Source organism: Aotus nancymaae, unplaced genomic scaffold (assembly GCF_030222135.1).
Source record: "Aotus nancymaae isolate 86718 unplaced genomic scaffold, 86718_ANA_hifiasm-v0.15.2.pri h1tg000062l, whole genome shotgun sequence".
NCBI classification, from domain to species: Eukaryota; Metazoa; Chordata; class Mammalia; order Primates; family Aotidae; genus Aotus; species Aotus nancymaae.
This window is the reverse complement of record NW_026988476.1, coordinates 23,196,178-23,218,403: the sequence shown is the minus strand read 5'-3', so window position 1 is coordinate 23,218,403 and position 22,226 is coordinate 23,196,178. Positions and strand designations below refer to the sequence as shown.

Genomic DNA, 22,226 nt, shown 5'->3' with positions numbered 1-22,226 from the left:
TGTTGAATGAATAAATGGATTAATGACTTTATTCATTATGAATCCCTATGCTATTTCTGCCTACCTAGCTTCCTTTGGATTGTAATTTGATTTCTTCTATTGATCTGTCTTTAGGGAGAGAATGACCCCTGCGGTAGTGAAACAGCTATAGTGGCATTACGATTATATTCCTCACAGGAATTTAAAAGTTGGCATTGTGGTTTTATTTATAGACATCACTAGACTGTGAATGCTGCACTGTAGAGCCTAGTGTAGTACCTGAAATGTCCAGTGAATGTTCCCTGCTTCGGTCCAGGTTGTTGTTTCATTTAGTCAGGGCATCAAAGAAAATATTCTCATCTTTAAAAACTGGATAAACAGTAATCCTAAAAATAAGTGAAATAAAATTTAAGATGTGGTGGATGGCTTATCAAACAGGAGATATAGTAGATGAAGACATGGTCATGTCTGCCCTCTTTCTTTCATTCTAAATAGATGTCTTCCATCAGATACTTTGGATGAAGCTATTTCAAGTGCAGGTGTGGGATGTTGGCTCAGGATAAATTACTTGGCAGCAAGCTATTGCTAATATTGTTACACAGGTGAAAATAGTTTAAAATGAACAACATGCTGGCTTGCACCTATAATACCAGCTACTGGGGAGGCTGCAGCAGGAGGATTATTTGAGGCCAGGAGTTCGAGGCTGCAGTGAGCTATGATTGGGCTACTATACTTCACCTGGGCAACAGCAAGACCCTATTTCTAAAATAATAAAATCAACAACAGGGACAAACTTTAAGGGAAGAAGAAAAGGCAAAGATGGCACATAATTGAACTATGACATTTTGGAGATGTGTGGAGGAGATGGCCATCGTTACCAGGTAGCTCTTGTCATATGCCTAATGGGGACGGGAAGGTAGTAGGATACACAGACAAGCTGTTTTCGTCTTTTGTAGTACAGACCAACTGGCTTTACCTCTTTTTTTTTCCTCCTGTGCCAATAACTTCCTCAGGCTTGGTTCCACATGCACCTGTTTCTTGCAGCAGCATGGCCCAGTAATTCCAGAAGTCTGAATCAATCAGATTTATTTGCCTTACGTAAAAAAGGCGTGGTCTTTGGAAATTATTAACAAGCAATGGAGTGCTTTACATAGAGCTATGGAAGTTCAGATACTGCTCTGTCTATTGTACACACTAATGATGTAGAGTGCTGAGGAACCACCTGACATCTGTTCCGGCAGGTAGGGACTAGAATAGATGCCCCAACCCATCTCCCTCTGGTGAGGATCATATACCTGAAAAGATGCTCTAGAAAGCAAAGGGAGAGTAGGAACAGGAAGCATTAGATAAAGCATGACTTTCTCAAGCAGAAAAATTGAGAAAAAACAATGTCATGACCTTTGCCTTGATATGGCTAGGGAAGAAAAAGAAAATAAACACATGCAGTCACATGAAGTTAGATATTGTGCTCTCAAATATCTTCTGAGGACTGTCAGCCTGGGACCCAGTATATGGGTCTGCCATAGCCCCAGATCACTTCCAAGGGGCAGAAGCAATCTCAGCCCACAAAGGTTGTTTGACATCTCCTCTCAACAAGGTCTAGACCAAGCTTGTCCAACCCACAGCTCACGGGCCATATGCAGCTCAGGACAGCTTTGAATGTGGCCCAACACAAATTCATAAACTTTCTTAAAACATTGAGATTTTCTTCATGATTTTTTTTAAGCTCATCAGCTATCATTAGTGGTAGTGTATTTTATGTGTGACCCAAGACAATTCTTCTTCTTCCAATGTGGACTAGGGAAGCCAAAAAATTAGACACCCCTGGCTTTAGGCCAAGATAATGAGGTCAGCCCAGAATCAATGATTCCCTTCTTCTGCTACCTGGATTGGTTGAGAATCAACATTTCCTTTAAAAATGATCACTCTACTTAAAAGAGTGTGGCATTCCCCTAATGAATCACAAGAGGATAATCTTCTCAAAATAACCAAATAAGCACAACACTTAAAAATAATGGAAACATTCATTCAATGCAAAGCAGAAAGTACATTTTTTTAAAAAACAGAGGAAAGTGTTCATGGAATTTGTGTAGTTAAGAGTTAAAATTTGGCCAAAATAATCTGACCAGATAGCTATATAGTTAGGCTACATTCTATCAAGAAACACAGAGGAATAGAGGTATTTTAAATGTTGTGATATTCCCTATCTATAATCCCCTTTATAGTATTTTCATACTGTACTATAATACAACGTATCTGTTTACTTGTCTATATCTCCCTCTTGGCTGTAAGTTCCTTGAAGAAAGAACTCACTCTCTCATTCTCTTTTATAGTAGAAGTTAGCATAAAGGTGCCTGACATATAGGTGGCCAGGCACCTATTCAAAGACTGTAGAATGAATGCTTTTACAGCTAGTTAATAGACCAAAGTTCATACCCAATATCATATTCTGAATATTGTTAATAGAAATATTGGAGGAGAAACTGGAAGCAGGTATGCAGAAAACTTTTCTGATTGGCAAAGAGGGTTCTGATCTTAGATGCTTTCAGTCAGAGCTGCAGTATACAATTGGATAGGTTGTTCACTGCACAATGTTAACCAGCCAAGGGCACTAATTGGGGCAGAAAATCCAGCCTGTATTCTACTTGACAAGCCATGAACTCCAAGACTGCTCTGTATCCGCCCACAGGAAGCAATGCCTTTTTTCAAATTCCTTCAAAGGCACTGTGCAAACTTCAGATGGTCCTGATTTAAATAATGACTTAATGTCTGACAGGTTACATCACAGGAGCCAGAAAAATTGCCCTACCAATCTGATTCCACCAGAAAAAGAGTGAAAGAAACAGTGAAGATTGTCTGTTCTTAAATTGAAAACACTGAGGTTGGAGATGGTTTTTTTCTGGATTCTCAACATAGGGTGATGTGCTTTTAAGTAAAATTTTTTTGGCTGGGCACGGTGGCTCATGCCTGTAATCCCAGCACTTTGGAAGGTCGACGCGGGTGGATCACGAGGTCAGGAGTTCAAGACCAGCGTGGCCAAGATGGTGAAACCCCCTCTCTACTGAAAATATAAAAATTAGCTGGGCGTGGTGGCAGGTGCCTGTAATCCCAACTGCTCAGGACGCTGAGGCAGATAATTGCTTGACCCCGGGAGGTAGAGGTTGCAGTGAGCCAAGATCCTGCCACTGCATTCCAGCCTGGGCAACAGAGACTCCATCTCAAAAAAAAAAAAAAAAAAAAAAAAAAAAAAAATATATATATATATATATATAAAAGACCCACATAAGTAAGCCTCTGTATTCAACCTGATCCCAGAATATGAGTTACATAATCAGAGATGCACAAAAATCTGGAAGAAACCTTAAAGTTCATAGAATTCCATCACTATAAGGAACTTTAGATAATATCTGTTCCAAGAATCTTAATTTTACAGATGAGGAAGCCAAAAAGATCAGGGAGATTACGTGATTTGACTGTGGCTTGTTATCAAAGCTAAATCTAGAACCTGCTTGTTTTCTCGCTCTCAAGCTAATACTCTTTACCACAGCTGGCTGGACTTGACATCATTATAATCAACTAACACTGATTCCACGCTGTGGGGGAGAGGTTGAGAAAACAGAAAATCTAAGTATTAGAAGATAAGCAATAATATGAAATGGCATATGAAGCGAGTAGGAGTGGTGAGTGATGGGTGTTGGGCGGAGTGCCTCGTATCCACCTCACACCTAAGCGTCCTGGTTCTGTCTGGAGCCACCAGGGTCAGGTGACAGAACGTCCAGGCAGGCCTCAGGAGGGCCTAAGGTCAAAAAAAGCAATGCTGAATCCAACATCCCGGGGCCCTCTTGACATGTAGCTTAAGGCTCTGGGCTCATGATCCGAATTGTATGGATGAGTAGGGTAAAGCCTATCCACATCTGGACTGTGAACTCCACAGAAGTGGGGCCGAGGCAGCTGTGCACGAAAACCACAGGGAAGGAGGAAGCGAGCAGAGGAGGCCCAAGAGTGGCGGGCGACCAGAGTCAACCCCGCACTCCCAGCCAGAAAGGCAGGGGGCGTGGCCCGCGCGCAGAGCTGGTGCAGCCCAGTCTTCCGGGGCGGCGCGCGCGGCCAAGGGGCGGGGCCGGGGCCGAAGCACCGCCTACGTCGAGCTGCGTGACAATGGGGTGGGCCGCAGAACGCAGCTGCGGCGACCGCGGGTCTCGTGGGGGCGGAGCGGCCGCCGCTGCCGCCGCAGCACGGGTGGGCATTTGAAAGATTAAAAAACTCCAGGTGGAGAGGACGGTGGCGTTGAATGTGTGGCGGAAGCGCTGGGGGTCAAGGCTCCGCGCGCCGCCGGTCAGCCGGCGGCGTCTCCATAGCATGAATTACCTGGGCCGCGGGTCCCCGCGGAGCCTCGAGCATAACGGCCGAGGCGGCGGCGGTGCCTGGGAGCTGGGTTCGGACGCGGGGCAGGCGTTCGGCGGCGGCGTCTGCTGCTTCGAGCACCTGCCCGGCGAGGACCCGGGCGACGGCGACGTGCCCCTGGCCCTGCTGCGCGGAGAACCCGGGCTGCATTTGGCGCCGGGCACCGAGGACCACAACCACCACCTGGCGCTGGACCCCTGCCTCAGTGACGAGAACTATGACTTCAGCTCCGCTGAATCGGGCTCCTCGCTGCGCTACTACAGCGAGGGCGAAAGCGGCGGCGGCGGCAGCTCCTTGTCGCTGCACCCGCCACAGCAGCCTCCACTGGTCCCGACGAACTCTGGGGGCGGCGGGGCGCCAGGAGGGGGCGGCGGGGAGAGGAAACGTACCCGGCTAGGTGGCCAAGCGGCCCGGCACCGCTACGAGGTCGTGACGGAGCTGGGCCCGGAGGAGGTGCGCTGGTTCTACAAGGAAGACAAGAAGACCTGGAAGCCCTTCATCGGCTACGACTCGCTCCGCATCGAGCTCACCTTCCGGACCCTGCTGCAGGTCACGGGTGCCCGGCCTCAAGACGAGGACCAGGACGGTGACCATGTGTGCTCCCCCGCGGGGCGGGCCTCCAGTTCCGGAGAAGACGACGATGAGGACCGCGCCTGCGGCTTCTGCCAGCGCACGGCGGGGCACGAGGCCGAGATGGTGGAGCTGGTGAACATCGAGCCTGTGTGCGTGCGGGGCGGCCTCTACGAGGTGGATGTGACCCAAGGAGAGTGCTACCCGGTGTACTGGAACCGTGAGTAATGGGCAGGGGTTTGGGCGGGATGGGCTGCCCCTGCAGGGGCGATGCGCACTGGTGTGGGTTTGGGACTGGGTTGCCGCGAAAAGGGAGGCGCGTGAGGCCTGGCGTTTGGCCGGGAGCAGGATGGAGATTGTGCAGGGAGCGTCGGCAGGTAAAGGGTAAACGAGCAGATGGCAAAACCCAAGCTGCCTGGGGTCAGGAGGACTGGATACCGCCGAGGGTAGCGCCTCCTGGGTGAGCCGGGTGCTGCTACCATCCCTTGGAAATGATCCAGGAACAGATCCGCAGCCCGAAGGTTTAATTTCGTGATCCTACCAGCTTTGTCCACCTGGGGATCTGATTCGATCTTCGTTTACCCTGAACAGCCTATGATTTAAATAGCGGCAAGTCTTCTGGAGTAGGAAGGTTTGAGAGGATCTGCCCAAGAATCAACAGCTTAGTTATGGACTCAGGAAAAGAAAAGGTTCCCACTGGTTGTGTTGGGAGAGGTGAAAAGAACTGCGTGAAGCAGCTCTGGTTAGTGGATCCGCACCCTTGATGGAATACTGGGTTCCCTTACTTCCCCATTTACTTATTTTTGTCTTTGCATCTTAACCATGAAAATTGCCGTTTCTATGCCTCGTCTTCCTCATCTGTAAAAGAGAAGGGAGAAATTGTACCTACCTCGCAGGATTGTGTTGATAGTAAATGAGAAAATATACCTCAAGGGCTTGGAACTATGCTTGCTACTTACGTGTGATATGAGTGTTAACAGTATTTATTAGACAACAACACAGATGGGTTTATAGTTAAATTAGGAGGAAGACGATCATAAATATATGCCAGTGCATGCAGCAAATATTACGTATGTAATATATAGTAGATATTCAGTAGTCACAGAAGTTAGTGACCACCAGTATTATGATTTGTAATATACGCTTTTAATTTTCATGGACCCAATACCCTAACTCAGGTGTCTTCATTGATTGTCATAATCCTTAGATCCTCCATACAATACTCTGCTTTCTATTAATTAGATGGATTGATGACAGCTTCCTTTCTGTATGTTTAGCACCTTATCATCGGCAGAGTCCATCACCTTTATCTTTGTACTCTGATAGGGCCTAGTGCAGTAGATATTCAATAACTAGGTATTCAATTGCATCAGTGATTCTTATAAGGTTAAAACATTCATGTGTTAAGCCTGACTTACTAAGATAGCAATTCCAAAGTGTGTCGAATCACTAAATAATCATAGCAGGAAATTTAATTTCTTACTGCACCTTAAGGTGATACTAAAGGCATTTGTTACCATTTTTATAAGGTCAGATTCAGTGAGATCTGTTACATCATTCGCTTTTTTAGACTATAAACTCACTAAAGACAGGGTATGTTTTATTTATTCAGTTCTTTCATATTCAGAGTATTTGTATGTGCATAACAGTACTCTTGTGAAGGCATTAAGAAAGATGGAAAACCCTTTCAGAGCTTCCCACTTGGTGTTTCCTTCAAATGACTGAAACAGCACCATAGATTTTTTTTTTCCTTAAGAAAGAAGTACCAAGACTTAGTGGAGCCGGAAAGTTGGATAAAAATACAGGGCATCCTTGGAGAGGGGACAGAAACCAAGAGATGACTCTTACTCTTAGATTTAACTGAAGTATATTCACCAATAATACTGTGTGCTCTCTTGGTTTTTGATAAAATTGTTAATGCTTGCGTAGTGCATCAGTCTTTACAAAGTGGCTTTTAACATTATTTTACAGTGATAGCAAATTAATACTAACATTATAGACATGAAGAAATGGGTTCCACGAAGTTAATGAACTTGTCCAAGGTCACTCAGTTAGAAAGTGATGAAACAATTCATTCATTAGTCTAGTGGGGGAATACAGTGCAGTATGCAAAGAGCCTGACCCATCCAAGGATGAAGGTATCAGGAAAGCATCCCAGAAGATTTAAGACAGAGCCCTAAAGGATGAATTAATGAAGCAGAGAAATAAAGGGAAATGAAGGGAAGGGCATTCTGGCTAGATGGGGTGTATAGACAAGGACACAGGCCTGAAACTGCGTGGCATTTTAAGGAAGTGAGGTCTGCACCTGCAGGCACTGAGACACATGGGGTGGGTTTGGGCTTTGACCAACCACAGAGACTGAGGTATGTTAGGGCTGGTGTTTGGTCAGGGACAGGATGGAGATTGTGAAGGGAGCACCTGCACATGAATGACACATTTGGGAGAATAGCTGGAAAAGGGACAGGGTAGATATGCAGTGCTAAGGAGTTTGGCCTTTATCCTGTGAGTAATGAGGAACCAAACAGTTGAAAGTTTTTTATACTTACATGTGATTAATGACAATGCAAAGGTTGAGCTGGAGAGTTGGAAGCAGAATACCAGTAGAATGCTAGTGTCATAAATCAAGTGAAAACTGATGGGGGTCTACGAAAATTAACCTGAAGGTAATGTGGACTTATCTTTCTCAAATTTTCTTTCCTAAAGCAAATAGCCATTAGATCAATTATAGCATATAAATTCATTTTTGTTAGGTAGCATAAGAGCAACACTATTTTTATCTCTATTTTGGCATTTTCTAAATAGTTCTCTATAAGATATAATCTTGTGGATGTTCAAGCCCTCGTATAAGCTACGATAAAAACACAATAGTGCTTTTTGTCTATCCTGTAATTTACCATTTCTCACAGAATTTCGTATAACTTTAATTGGTTTCTTAAGTCTCTGTATATTATATAAGTTTTCACACTTTCTAGGAGGGTCCAGTCCTTGTATGGGTTCTTCAGCCTTTCTTCAAATAGAAAAACTAATACTATACTTTGCAGCTTTTGACCTTCCCCCTATTTTACTTTTCCTTTTTAGCTGTTTTGGAAACTGTCTGGTTAATGGTAATAAAAGTTTTAAAAAATCCAGTAAGTTTCTATGTAGAATGGTGGTATGACTCCATTAACCATTTAGATTTTGTGGCCTAATTTAGCCCACTGCATCTGGGTGTCAAGGCCAACAAGTTAGCTATACCTAGTCTAAAAGAAAGGTTTTAATTCATTCTTCCTTTTGAACTTGACTAGCAAATAAAATTTGAATTAATTTGGGGTACATGAATCAGAAAGGAGAACAGAATTTGTCTTCTGTTGATGGGGAGCCAGTATTATTATATATGAAAAAATATTGTAGTAAACTTATTTTTTTGTGTGTGTTCAACTATTCTTCTGGCTGCATGTGGACATTTTAGATAAAAACTGATATTTGCTTAGTAATGGTTAAGTGAACTCTCTTGTTCCCAGTGTTCTTCCTTTTGTATTTACTTCATAGACTTGTTTTGAGGATTATTATATGTAACATGCTTATTACAGTGGTTGGCACATTGTACCAGGTGTTCACTATATGTGGATCTCAAAAAACTGTACACCTTATTTTTAGAAGCTCACATACAGGTTAGTAACATTAATCTGTGCACAATTGTTGAGTGCACACAGTTTCTTGTTATTAGTCTGTACCTCATCAGAGATGAAAGAATGTCTGTAAGGAATATTGGCAAGAAAGTGGCCAAAGCATTTAGTAATAGCCGATGGGAAGGCATATGGAACATTCTAGAGATATTTCATGAGCTTAGAATAATTCAATAATTGTGATGTGGCAGTTTGCACTAAGGAGTTATGTGATTTCTGTTCATTGACTGAATTAATAAAGTTATTTAATTGACCAAGTTTTTATATGTAGTTTCCAGAAGGAGTCTCACTATAAGCCATAGATTTCTTCTTTCCACTCCCTCACTCACCACCTTCTTGTATACTTATAAAGCCTACTTGCATTATTGTAATTTTAAACCATTTTCAGTTTCAAATGCTTTAGAAATAAACCAGTTGTCTTTATGGTGTATTGCAACAAAGGGAAAATTATATCCCCAATAAAATGAGATTTTAAAAATTAGAGCTTTTATCTTCATTACATAATGTTTACAAATTTGGCATAGATGTGACCATGTTATTCATAATAACAATCCTTTGTGTGGCACAGGGCATCATGGGAAAATAATGGAGTCCCGGGGGTAGAAGGCACTCTTTTTTGTTCAATTTCTGCCTCCGATAAAGCAGGACTATAGGGATCGTTTCTGACCCTGAAAAAGTGTTGGAGACTTTTATCTTTTACTGTTTATAACTGTGTTATCCCCCACTAGCCTGGACTGGAAAGCAGCCTTGGACTGCATTGGAACCCTGACTGCTCAGGTTTACAGTACCAAGGTCCCAGTTTTCTGAGAACTCACCTCATCCCAGATCCAGTCTGCTTTAGAGTGCATTTTAGAATGCACAGTGACCTGCTAAAACAGAACAAGGATGTGAATGGATAGTGACATGTATTGAGGGCAGGACTTGGCACCTGACCATGGCATTTGGGGCTTCTCTTTCCCTTTGAAATGTGCCATTACTTTAAAAATGGATCTAATATCAGTTATTGATTCACCTTATGTATGGCTGAAATGTTATAATGCATGTTTTGCAAGTACATTATGCAAATACTTAGAGAAATCAGTGTGGATTTCTTATCCCTGTCAACCCCCTCTGCTTTTCTTTCCTCTTTTACCATTTTCTTATAAAAGAGACCTTTTATATGCTTCTCTCTTCCAAATTTTATTTCCTGGGTCTTTTATCTCCATATCACTCTTTAAAGTTTGTATTTTGCTGAGAACTTTGATGTCTGGAACCTGGAGTTGATCCTTTTTTGTAGAGAGCAAGAAAACAATCTGGATGTGCTCGTCAAGGAATCTTCTGAGAATTACGGACTGAGGGAGGAAAGTGGAGGTCAGGGAGGAGAACCAGAAGGAGAAAGTATTATTCAGAGGAAGGCTAAGATGAAAAATACTGGCAGAAGAGATTGGGAAGTAGATGGTTCTGGAATTCCTGATAACTAGGGAATCTGACGTAAGACCTTTGTTATTTCATGAGTGTAGTGAAATTTATACTGTGCATGCTATATATATTTAAAAAAAACTGTCAGCATTGATGAAGGGTACAGATATACAGGGTCTCTTCTTTTTTGCCACAATATACTCTAAAAGTTCAGTTAAAAAGCAGAACAAGGAAAAAATTTTTTAATAGTTACTCTATATAATCTACAATTATACTTTTTTGATTCTGCTTTGGTAAAGGGAAAAAATATAAAAAGTGTTGAATCACTGTCAATTGAGTGGATTCATAGGATGAGAATCACAATGTAGATACTTTCTGATACCCCTAGATTAGGAGACAAGTGAAAATCAAGGTGGTAAAAAAATATGTAGGAACTTGCCTGTACCAGAGAGCTAAAGAAAAACAGTAGCAAAATTGATATGATCATATAAAACTAATTCTATTTTATGTACTGCTTTTCAACATTACCAAATTGTCAACAAGACTGAATTATACTTCCATTACTTCTGTTTTTGTTTTTGTTTTTGAGATGGAGTTTCGCTCTTGTGCAGGCTAGAGTGCAATGGCGCAATCTTGGCTCGCTACAACCTCTGCCTCCCTGCTTCAAGCAATTCTCCTGCCTCAGCCTCCTGAGTAGCTTAGATTACAGGCGTGTGCCTCAACGTCTGGCTAATTTTGTATTTTTAGTAGAGATGGGGTTTCACCATGTTGGTCAGGCTGGTCTGGAACTGCTGACCTCAAGTCATCCACCTGCTTCGGCCTCCCCAAGTGTTGGAATTACAGGTATGAGCCACCATGCCCAGCCTATTCATGTTTATTTTAATGTCTTTTTACATTAAGCTATATCTAGATAATCTTTATAATCATTGTTCTTGTATTTTTAAATAAACTCTACTGAATGACTGCTGGGGTTCAGGTCACCCTTTGAAAATGACATCGTTATTACTTCTGTATTCCAAGATCTTAGATACTGGAAAATCCTTGTGAGGTACAAATTCATCTGAGTGGATGGCTTTTTCCAAATAATGGAAAGTTAAGTGGAAATCTCTATAATATTACTAATTGTCTCTGTCTGCTTCTTAGTGGACTATTTTTCTGAACATTGATGCAAGCTGTCCTTTGAGAAACATAATGGGGGGCGAATAACTAGTTGAACTATGTTAAAACTTTCTTTTTAGTTGGGGGGATGGAGTCTTGCCCTGTCACCAAGGTTGGAGTGCAAGGGCGCAATCTTGGCTCACTGCAACCTCTGCCTCCTGGGTTCAAGCAATTCTCCTGTCTCAGCCTCCTGATAGCTGGGATTTCAGGTGCATGCTACCACACCAGGTGGGAGGATTGCCTGAGCCTGGGAGATCAAGGCTGCAGTGAGCTATGATCACTCCACTGTACTCAAGCCTGGGCAACAGAACAAAACCTTGTCTCAAAAAAAAACAGTTTTGGCCATGAGCAGTGGCTCACACCTGTAATCCCAGCACTTTGGAAGGCCAAGGCAGGTAGATCACAAGGTCAGGAGTTCAAGACAAGGTTTTGTTCTGTTGCCCAGGTCAGAGTACAGTGGAGTAATCATAGCTCACTGCAGCCTTGACCTACCAGGCTCAGGCAATCCTCCCACCTCTCAGCCTCCCAAGAAGCGAGGACCACAGGTGCATGTCACCATGCCCAGCTAATTTTTTAAATTATTACTTGTAGAGACATGGCCTTCCTATGTTGCCCAGGCTGGTCTCAAACTCCTGGACTCAAGCAATCCTCCTGCCTCAGCCTCCTACACTGCTGGGACTGCAGGCATGAGCCACCACACCCAGCCTTGTCAAGACTTAAGATTTCTAAAGCATGTGCCATGGAATGCTCTGCTCAGTAACTTTATTATTATTATTATTTTTGAGATGGAGTCTCCCTCTGTTGCCCAGGCTGGAGTACAGTGGTGTCATCTCGGCTCACTGCTCCCTCCGCCTCCTAAGTTCAAGCAATTCTCCTGCCTCAGCCTCCTGAGTAGCTGGGATCATAGGCCTGTGTCACCATGCTTGGCTAATTTTTGTATTTTTAGTGGAGACAGGGTTTCACCATGTTGGCCAGGCTGGTCTTGAACTCCTGACCTTGGGTGATCCACCTGCCTCAGTCTTCCAAAGTGCTGGGATTACAAACGTGATCCACTGTGCCCAGCCTCTGCTCAGTAATATTAGATGTGCACAGGGAGGAGAGTCAGAATTACTTCTAAGCCTTAGTATAGACATTTAGTTAAATGCAATCCCACTCTTACATTTTGCAACTTACTACAACTACTTAATAGCAACTTTAAGTTCATATTTTATTGGCTGAGTCTATTCTCGAGAGTTCTGTAGAATTGCTTCTAACTAGGCCCAGGATATCTCGTGTATACCTGATACACCCACTTAAACCTTCAGTAAACTTGCATTTTAAAATCTGATACATATTTTAACATTAAGTGCACCCAAGTTTGTTTACGATTTTTTTTTTGCTGTAATCAAAAGACAATTGCAGGAAAAGAGAATCTACTTCAAACCAAAGACGTTGTTGAGCACCACCACTCAAACTGAGATAAGCACAGTGTGGTTGCTCAGACTCTTTCAGTGACACATATTCTACCCATTTGGCTATCTACTGCTGAAATGAACCTTTCCTATATGGCTAACACCATATGAGACAAGTGTACATGTCTGTAAGGTTTAGGAGAAGATACTTGCCTTTGCTTAACATTCTCTTTGTATAGCCAACACTGTTATGCTTCGTACTTAAGATTAGCACAGGTTACCCATGGTTCTACTCTTTGCCTTTTACTGGAAAACATTAGGACTCCATATTTTAGAATATCCGTTTGGATATATTTGCAGTTTATTCTTCAGCCTGTTTACTGTTTAGTCTGTTACACTATTTAGTATACACTACATTATTTATTACACTTTTTTTGGTAGAGGAGAAAGGTGCAACTATATCTCATGTATAGTGAATGGTCCTAATCCTGGAATACTGGGTTGAATCATTTGGAATTCTAACTGCCAGGCAGGATTCTGTCTTTTATGGAAAGACTACAATCCATCAAGAGGTATGATAGGCCACACATAAAGGTTGAACCTGATTTCCAGCATTTGTTTTCAAATCGCCTCTCACCTTACACAGCTCATCAGTTTCATCTCTGCCACCTCCATTTCAGTTCTTACTAGTTTTCCTAGGGAGGCAACATTGTTTGGTGTTTTAAGAATGTTAAGGACCACTGGATCCAGACTTGGCTCAAATCCCAGCTCTGCTGTATACTGTGTGACCTTCAGCAACTGAAATTCCCTGTGCCTTAGATTCTTCTTCTATAAAATGTGGAGAATAGTATCTACCTCTTACATTGTTTTTAAAAAAATAGTTAAAATATTTAAAGATCTTAAAATATCCTATGATATTTTAAGTTCTATAAAACTGTTAGCCATGATTGTTTCTCCACCTTCCTGCCTGTTCAGTCCTTCCAAATTTCCAACCCACTTGACATTCTTGGCTCTCCTGTTTAAATTCATAGTCTCTTTCCTCACATGGCATATCCTTGGCCTGCCATCTTGGTAATCATCTCTCAAATGGGAACAGCTCTAGGTCCCCTGTAACTGTTGCCTGCCTTTATGAGAACCTGTGATTTTCATCTGGTCTCTCAGGCCCCAGAAAGGTCAATGCTGTCTTGAGTTCTCCTGGCTTGGACCTCAGAGTTTACCAGTCTTTCTCTTACAATCTGTTGCCTGTGGGAAAGGAGGAATTCTTTCCCATGAAAGCATTCTATATTCTTGAGCATCTGCTTTTTTTTTGGTATACAGATCCTGTCACCAAATGTGAGAGGTGCCAACTTTATCCCCAGAGCTCATTTAGACCATCTCTCACAGCTACCCGGATGTTTGATACAATAGAGAACTTTACAGTTTTCTACAAGACTCCTCGGTTTTCAGTTAAGGGAGAGCCAGTAATGTTCTTGGTTTTTTGCTTGTCGGCAGGAAAAAAATGACCCACAATTTTTATGTTGGAGACCTCAGCATGAAAACTATGAGAGAATTTTACTTAATTGATCTGCAGTTAAACCAGCAGTAGTAGGGATGGCAGCCAGGTTCTGGCACTTAGTGTAAAATGTAACATAAAATAATCTTGAATCTCTCCTTAGTCAAAGGAGGAGGCAGCCATTCCTTATCCATCATTGGTGATAAAAAACATGTGGGAACAGAAAAACAGATCTTTGTTGTCAAATTCCCTTAATTTAAATCCTTGACTTACCTTAGCTATATGCCTTCAGGCAAGAATAATCTCTGTGGCCCAATTTATTTCTTCTTTGTAAATGAGGATCACGCCAGCTTCCCAGAGTTATTATCAGATGATTGTTATTAATTATTAAGATTCAATTGAAGTACATATGTGCAGAATGCTTAGTACTTGGGTCAGTAAGTGTTACCTAAGCCAGGCTAGTATATTTGCTCTTGAACTAGCAGCCTGTTTCTGGAAATTAAAAACATTTGTGGTAAACCTGTTCTGTTTGGAGTTGGTGGGGCAAAGGGTAAAAAGCTGTGGCTCCATCAAAATTACTTTCGCCTATACTTGATAACCATATATATACATACATACACACATATACCATATATATTTGCATGTACGCATCTTAAAACGACTTAATCACTCCAAGAGTTCTGGGAATCACAGTGAAGTTTCACACTTCACCTTAATTTCTCCTTTGAACTCTGAGTTTGAACAAAATGAAGACCTTTCTAGGTAAGATGAAGACAAAAGACTACTTTTCAGCCTCTGATTGCCTCTGCTGGATTCTGTAGTCTGCAGAATGGCAACCTGCATTATTAATTTCTAGTATTTTTATGTGACCAGTAGTTTGCAGATTTCATTGAGTGTAACAGTAACTGGGAAGATTGTTAAAATGCAGATTCTCAGATCTGATCCCTGGAAATTTGGTACAAGACATCTGAGCTAGGGCCAGATAATCTTCCTCTTTAATAGAAGAAATTCTGATAGCAGGGGGTTTGAAGACTTCACTTTGGTAATTCTGTTAGTTCATAAACCCCCTCATCTGAGTGACTAGAAGCTGCCTCATCTTCAGTTGTCTTCACTTATACTCCAAGAATTACCAGTTCAGTCAGTCCAAGGTTACATTTCAAGAGATTCTAGGGGAATTGGCCTTCTTCTGACAAATTGGTACTTTTATTTAATCTCTGTTGTTCTTTCTACTTCTGTATTGCCACTCTGTCCTTCAAATTTAAAACTTCTGTATCTTATTGATTTTCTGTATTATTTTGTCAGTGAAGAGAAGGATGAAGTCTCCAACTACAATTATGGATCTAGTTAGCCTGTTAATGAAGTTATATTGATTTTTGCTTCATGTATTTTGAAGCTCTGTTCATAGATGTGTATACATTTAGGATTATTATATCCTTTTGATGAAATACTTTTATCACTTTGAAATATCTCCCTTTATCTCTGGTAATGTTTCTTTTGTTGAAATCTACTTTATTCGATACTAACATAGCCACTCTAGATTCCTTTTGATTAGTATTTGTAATTTATATCTTTTCCTGTCCTTTTACCTTTAAATCTATGTGTGTCTTTTACCTATCTGTTGGATCTTGCTTTTTTTTTTTGAGATGGAGTTTCTCTCGTTTCCCAGGCTGGAGTGCAATGGCACAATCTCGGCTCACCGCAACCTCTGCCTCCCAGGTTCAAATGATTTTCCTGCCTCAGCCTCCCGAGTAGCTGGGGTTACAGGCATGTACCAACACTCCTAGCTAATTTTGTATTTTTAGTAGTGATGGGATTTCTACATGTTGGACAGGCTGATCTTGAACTCCTGACCTCAGGTGATGTGCCCACCTCCGCCTCCTAAAATGCTGGGATTATAGGCATGAGCCACCCTGCCTGTCTGGGTTTTACCTTTTGAAATTTATTCTGACAAACTCTGCCTTTTCATTGGCATGTTAGACCATTTACATTTAGTGTGATTAATGCTAAGTTTGATTTTAAAATGAACATCCTGCTACTAATTTTCTGTTTGTCTCATTTGTTCTTCGTTTCTTTCTCCTCTTTTCCTGCCTTCTTCTGGATTGGATTTTTTTTTTTTTTTTATGATTCTCTTCTATCTTTAATATTAGATTTTAGGGATACTTTTTCATATTTATCTTGGTTTGTGTTCTTTTAGCTTTTTTTTTTCTTTTTTTGAGACAGAGTCTCACTCTGTTATCCAGGCTAGAGTGCAGTGGCACAATCTCAGCTCACTGCAACCTCCACCACACGAGGCTAACTTTTGTATTTGAGTAGAAATGGGGTTTCACCTTGTTGGCCAGGCTGGTCTTTAACTCCTGACCTCAGGTGATCTGTCCACCTTGACCTCCCAAAGTGCTGGGATTACAGGTGTGAGCCACTGCACCCGGCCTCTCTAAGCTTTTTGAATTTCGATTACATATATGATAGATCATTTGATATAGTTCCCCAGTTCGTGGATGCTCTATTCTGTTTTTTAATTTTTCCCCCACTTTTTTTTTCTTTGTATTTCTATTTAGGTAATTTTTATTAACCTGTTTTCGAGTTCACTGATTGTTTCCTCAGCTGTGTTGATCAAAGGTATTCTTTATCTTATGTTTCTAGTTTCTAGCATTTCTATTTGACTCTCTTACAGTTTTCTGTCTCTGAAGGGTTCAAAAATTGTTGTGTCACTTGTGAAAACTGGAAGAACCTTAGTAGCATACTTTCATTTACCCCCCCATAGCTGTTTTGCCATTGTCATACATTTCATTTCTTTTTGTTATAAACAATATAGGAATGAAATAAAACAGTATTTTCACTTTAAGCAAGTTTTTTTTGTTTTTTGTTTTTTGTTTTTTTTTTGAGACAGAGTCTCTCTCTGTTGCCCAGGCTGGGGTGCAGTAGCACAATTTTGGCTCACTGCAGCCTCCATCTCCAGGGCTCAAGCAATTCTCCTGCCTCAGCCTCTCAAGTAGCTGGGGTTACAGGCATGTGCCACCACACCTGGCTAATTTTTGTATTTTTAGTAGAGGTAGGGTTTTGCCATGTCCAGGGAGTTCAGGCTGGTCTTGAACTCCCGACCTCAAGTGATTCACCCTCCTTGGCCTCCAAAAGCCCTGGGATTACGGACATGAGCCACTTCACCCGGCCTTTAAGCAGTCGTTTTTAAAAAGCAATTTCTTTAAACTCTATTTATCTCTTAGTTTTGAAAGATAATTTTGCTGGATATAGAATTCTAGGTGGACATTTTTGTGTCCTTCAGAACTTTAAACATTACCTCACTGAAGTCTTTCACTTCTCTAGTTTCTGATGAGAAGTTTGCTATTGTTTTTATCTTTGTTCTTCTAAATGTCATCTTTTTTTTCCCTGATAGCTTCCTCCCTCCCTATCCCCCACTTTGTTGATGACTTGCAGGAATTTGATTATGTGTCTTGCTGTGGTTTTCTTCATAATTCATCTGCATGGGATTTTTTAAGATTCTAGGAACTGTGGGTTTATCACTTTCATCAAATTTGGCTATTCTCCAAATTTATTTTTCTGTTTATCCTACCCCTTTTCTCGGATTCCTACTACATGTTAAGTCAGTATTCTTGATATTGCCCCACAACTCTGTACATTTTGATATTGCCCTACAGCCCTGTGATTTTTCCTTTTCTTCTTCTTTTCTTTTTTTTCTGAGATGGAATCTCGCCCTGTCACCCAGGCTGGAGTGCTGTGATGCAATCTCAGCTCACTGCACCTCCACCTCCCGGGTTCAAGCGATTCTCTTGCCTCAGCCTCTCAAGTAGTTGGAATTACAGCTGCATGCTACCATGCCCAGCTAATTTTTGTATTTTTAGTAGAGACGGGGTTTCACCTTGTTGGCCAGGCTGGTCTCAAACTCCCGACCTCAGGTAATCCATACTTCAACTTCCCAAAGTTCTGGGATTACAGGAGTGAGCCACAGCACCTGGCCTGCCCTGTAGTTTTCTTTTCTTTTTTTTTTTTTTCCTGTATTTAATCTTAGTTTCTATTACATGTCTATTGCTGTGTTCTTGAATGAATATGTCCTATTGCTATTTTATGACTTAGAATAATTTCACTGATCTTTTCTTCTGTAATTTCTAATTTACTTTTGATCTCATTTGTTTTTTATTTTTGATATATTTTTTATCTCTAGAAGTTCATTTTAGGTATTTTTTTGTATCTTCTGTTTTCTTCCTCATCATGTTTGTATTTTCCTTTACCTTTTTGAATCTAGGTGGTGAGTAATGATTGTTTTAACATGTTTTTCTGCTTGTTTTCCCATCTATGTTGTTTCTGGATGTCTTTATTGACTGCCTTTTCCTGAGTATATGTTGAATTTTCATGCTTCTTTGGATACTGTTTTCGGATTATATAGGATTCCTTTATACTGTTGGGCTTTATTCTAATGCACAGTTAAAGTACTTCAAATTAATTTGTTCTATCAAGGCTTTCTTTTGAGCTTTGTTAGGGTAGTCACAGCAGCATTTAATGTGGGGATAATTTATCTCTGCGACTGAGGCAATACCTTTCTGAGGACATTGCTCAATACCTCTTAGATTAGGTCTTTATATTCTGACTGCTGATTAGGATATGAACTATTTGTAGCCCTATGTGAGCTCTGGGTATGTTTCACCTGCTCCTTTCCAGTGGTTCTTTTTCCTGGCTTCTGGCAGTTTTTTTTCTTTGTGTGCATAAGCCAGTACTCAGCTAAAGAATAAAGGGAACTCTTCTAGAGATCTTTGGCACTGTCTTTCTACAATGCCAAAATGTCCTCTAGTACATTTTGCCTCACAAATTCTAAGTCTTAGCCTTCCTGAACTGTTTCTCGATTAGAGTGCTAGGCTTTGTTTGGATTAACTTTCCGTGTGCTATTGCCTGGAAACTCTTAGCACTAAGCTTCTGCAATGGCAGGAATTATCTCAGAGATCACTGTCCTCTTCTGCCTGTTGTACAGTACCTGAAAATCATTGTTGCATATATTTTGTCTGATTTTCTAGTTATTTAAGGTGGATTATTAAATCTAGTATGTGTTACTCCATCATTGCTGGAAGTACAAGTCTGTTCTTCCAGTTTAACTGATTTATTCTCTTCATTCTTGACCATCTTTATTTCTCTATTAGGTACAACCCAGTACTTACATATCCTATATGTCTTCCTGATCAGAAAGGTTAAAATGGACCACTCTTTAGTGAGCTAATACAGATCACGTGGTTGTCACACACAGTAGAATTGAGATGTGTTATGCAGTTTGGGCTATAGGTAGAAGTGATAGTTAGACTTTTATATCAAGACTGTTTGCTTCTGGCTCTTTTTTGCTGACATAATACATATGGCCTAACTGAACCAATTGCTACACTTGATTTCTTATGCTCCTACAGTGGACTGAAGATTTATAATTCCCCAAAATTTATATGTTGAAATCTTAACCCTCTAGGTGATGGTACTGGAGAAATGGAGCCTTTGGGAAGTGATTAGGTCGTAGGGCAGAGTCCTATAAGTGGCATTAGCACCCTGCCCCTTCCACCATGTGAGGACACAGTGAGAAGGCACAGTAAACCAAAAAGCAGACCATCACCAGACATCAAATCTGCTGGTGCCTTGATCTTGGCAGTCTCTAGAGATGTAAGAAATAAGTTTCCATTGTTTACAAACCACCAACTTTACTATATTTTATTACAGCAGCCTAGATGAACTAAGACAGATCCTTAGTCTCCATATATTAGTCTATTCTCATACTGCTGTGAAGACATACCCAAGACCTGGTAATTTATACAGGAAAGAGGTTTAATTGACTGACAGTTCCACATAGCTGGGGAGGCCTCAGGAAACTTACAGTTGTGGTAGGGGAAGCAAACATATCCTTCTTCACATGGTAGGAGGAGAGAGAAATATAGAGCAAAGGGAGGAAGACCCTTATAAAACCATTAGACCTCCTGAGAACCCATTATCAGAACAGCATGGGAGAACCCCTCCTGTCTTCTAATCACCTCCCATGAGGTTCCTCCCCCAAAACTCAGGGATTACAATTTGAATTACAATTCAAGATAAGATTTTGGGTGGGGATGCAGCCAAACCGTATCACTCCACTTTTCTTATTCCACCTTGTTTCATACAAGTATACAATTCAACATAGAAACAGACTCTGAAGAATCTATTTTCACATAAAAAGACCTCTTTCTGATAACACCAGGAAGTAAATCAGAGCACTGAGTTAACTCACCAGTCATTTTGTGTCTGGAGTGATCCTCATTTTCAGGTCTTAGTATATATTTATTTTTGGTTCTCTGGGCTTCCTTCTCCAGCTGTCATGGCATGGCATAAGGTTTTTATTTTTGAAGAGTTGGTGGGGAAATTGGGGTTTAATTGTACCAAATGGCTAAGGATTCTTGAAGGTTAGTCTTGATGTAGCTATGCATGACTACTGCCAGTGGTTTTAGAAACATCAAACAATATTCCACAAATCAAAATAATGCCATAATTTGAGGTGAGGTTTTGTAGTTTACAAAGTATTTTCACATATATTATTTTATTAATCCCCATTGTCACCCAGCAGTGAGAAAATATCTTCATGTTACAGATGATAAGCTGAAGCTCAGCGAGGTTAAGAGGTAGAACTGGAATTTTAGGCTAGGCCTCCTGAGTCCTTAACCCAGTTCTTTTTCTACTGTCGTACCATCTACAACCTCACTGTTTACACTATTCAAGCAGATGTGAAGCTTTGGTTACCAATAGTACTTAATATCCTGGGTTATTTTGTAACCTGTGTAAAATTTCCTCGCTCAACTTTACTGCTGCGTATTCCTCCTGTTTGACAATTTTCTAAATAAATTCCTCAAATAAGTGTCTGGTAACTTGAGAGTTTCTTAAATGTTTCTCTTGCTTTTTTTTCTTTTAACTTACGTTCAAGCATTTACATCTTTGCTTGTTATCATTATGAATATTGACTGCACAAATCTTTTTTTTCTCCTTTTTCTCTTGTTCTTTTTTTAAAAATTTTACTTTCTCTTTTGATTTTGACCCCAGTTAGAGCTTAAATTCTGACGTGATCGTTTTATTTATAGCTAGTTAATCCTCCTGAAGAGTAACTGTTTTGACAGTCTGACATTTGTTTGCCATCTTCCTAAACGCTGTGCTTCTCTCTTGTAATGTGAATTGTTTTCTTTCAATACATTTTTTAAACTTTAATTTCTTTAATTCAACAAATACTCAGTTAATATTTACTAGGTAAAAAAGATGGGAATGATGACCCCTATCTCAAGTGAAAAGCTTTCCAGAGAAATTGATGCTTGATTTGTGTCTTAAAGAAGGATGTTACATTGGCCAGGTGGGTGGCTCCTGCCTATAATCCCAGCACTTTGGAAGGCCTAGGGAAATGGATTGCTTGAGCCCAGGAGTTCGAGACCAGCCTGGATAACATGGTGAAATCCTATCTCTACTAAAAATACAAAAAATTAGCTGGGTATGGTGGCACATGCCTGTAGTCCCAGCTACTTGAGAGCTGAGGTGGAAAGATTAGCTGAACCCAGGAATTCAAGGCTGCAGTGGCCTGCCTTGGCCTCCCAAAGTGCTGGGATTACAGCACTAGAGTGCAGTGAGCCATGACTGTGCCCCTACACACTAGCCTGGGAGAAGGGAGTGAGACCCTGTCTCAAAGAAAAAAAAAAAAGTAAAATAGAGTGTACAGACACTGCATTTAGATGTATTATAATGAAAATGTTTGAATTCTTATTTACTTCTATGTCATCTTTTCATTTTTTTCTACTTTTGTCAAACATTTTAGAACAGTAATTCCTATACATAATTTGCAAATATGTGTACATAAAAATACTGAAAATATTTTTACCTTGGGTAAATGATCAGATTTGGAGAATTAACTTTTTAACTGATTGGGAACCAGTGATCACTTATGTGAGCACTTTGTTTTGTGATATATAACTTGGAGAACTTAAAGTACAAATTTCTGGACCCTATCTCCAGAGACTAGTTTATTAAGTTTGGGAAGGAATCTTTAAAAAATCATCTTTTAATTTAATCCTTCAGGTGATTTTGATTACAGGCCAGGTTTGGAAACCACAGGTTAAAATCATGAAAAATATGTAGAGTAGAAAGAGAAAATATACAAGTTTAGATGACACTGTGCTGATA

General features: G+C 40.7%; 1 protein-coding gene and 1 long non-coding RNA gene across 4 annotated transcripts in view; one reads left to right on the top strand and one right to left on the bottom strand.

The window, feature by feature from the left end:
• Position 1: 1 nt before the first annotated feature.
• On the bottom strand, positions 2-4,080 carry LOC105716457 (uncharacterized). The gene is made up of 3 exons (XR_001107285.2): positions 3,705-4,080; positions 956-1,287; positions 2-365 (listed from the first exon to the last, which is right to left on the bottom strand). It is a non-coding gene; the product is annotated as an uncharacterized LOC105716457 (long non-coding RNA).
• A 148-nt stretch (positions 4,081-4,228) lies between these two features.
• DDHD1 (DDHD domain containing 1) overlaps positions 4,229-22,226 on the top strand; it is a 104,273-nt gene continuing 86,275 nt past the window's right edge. For 2 of the 3 annotated variants that reach the window (XM_012451028.2, XM_012451029.3), the window contains exon 1: positions 4,229-5,173. In XM_012451028.2, coding sequence (XP_012306451.2) covers positions 4,339-5,173 — 835 coding nt within the window. In that variant the 5' untranslated portion in view covers positions 4,229-4,338. The remainder of the gene's footprint in view (positions 5,174-22,226) is intronic. The other variant, XM_012451030.2, reaches the window with a different exon arrangement.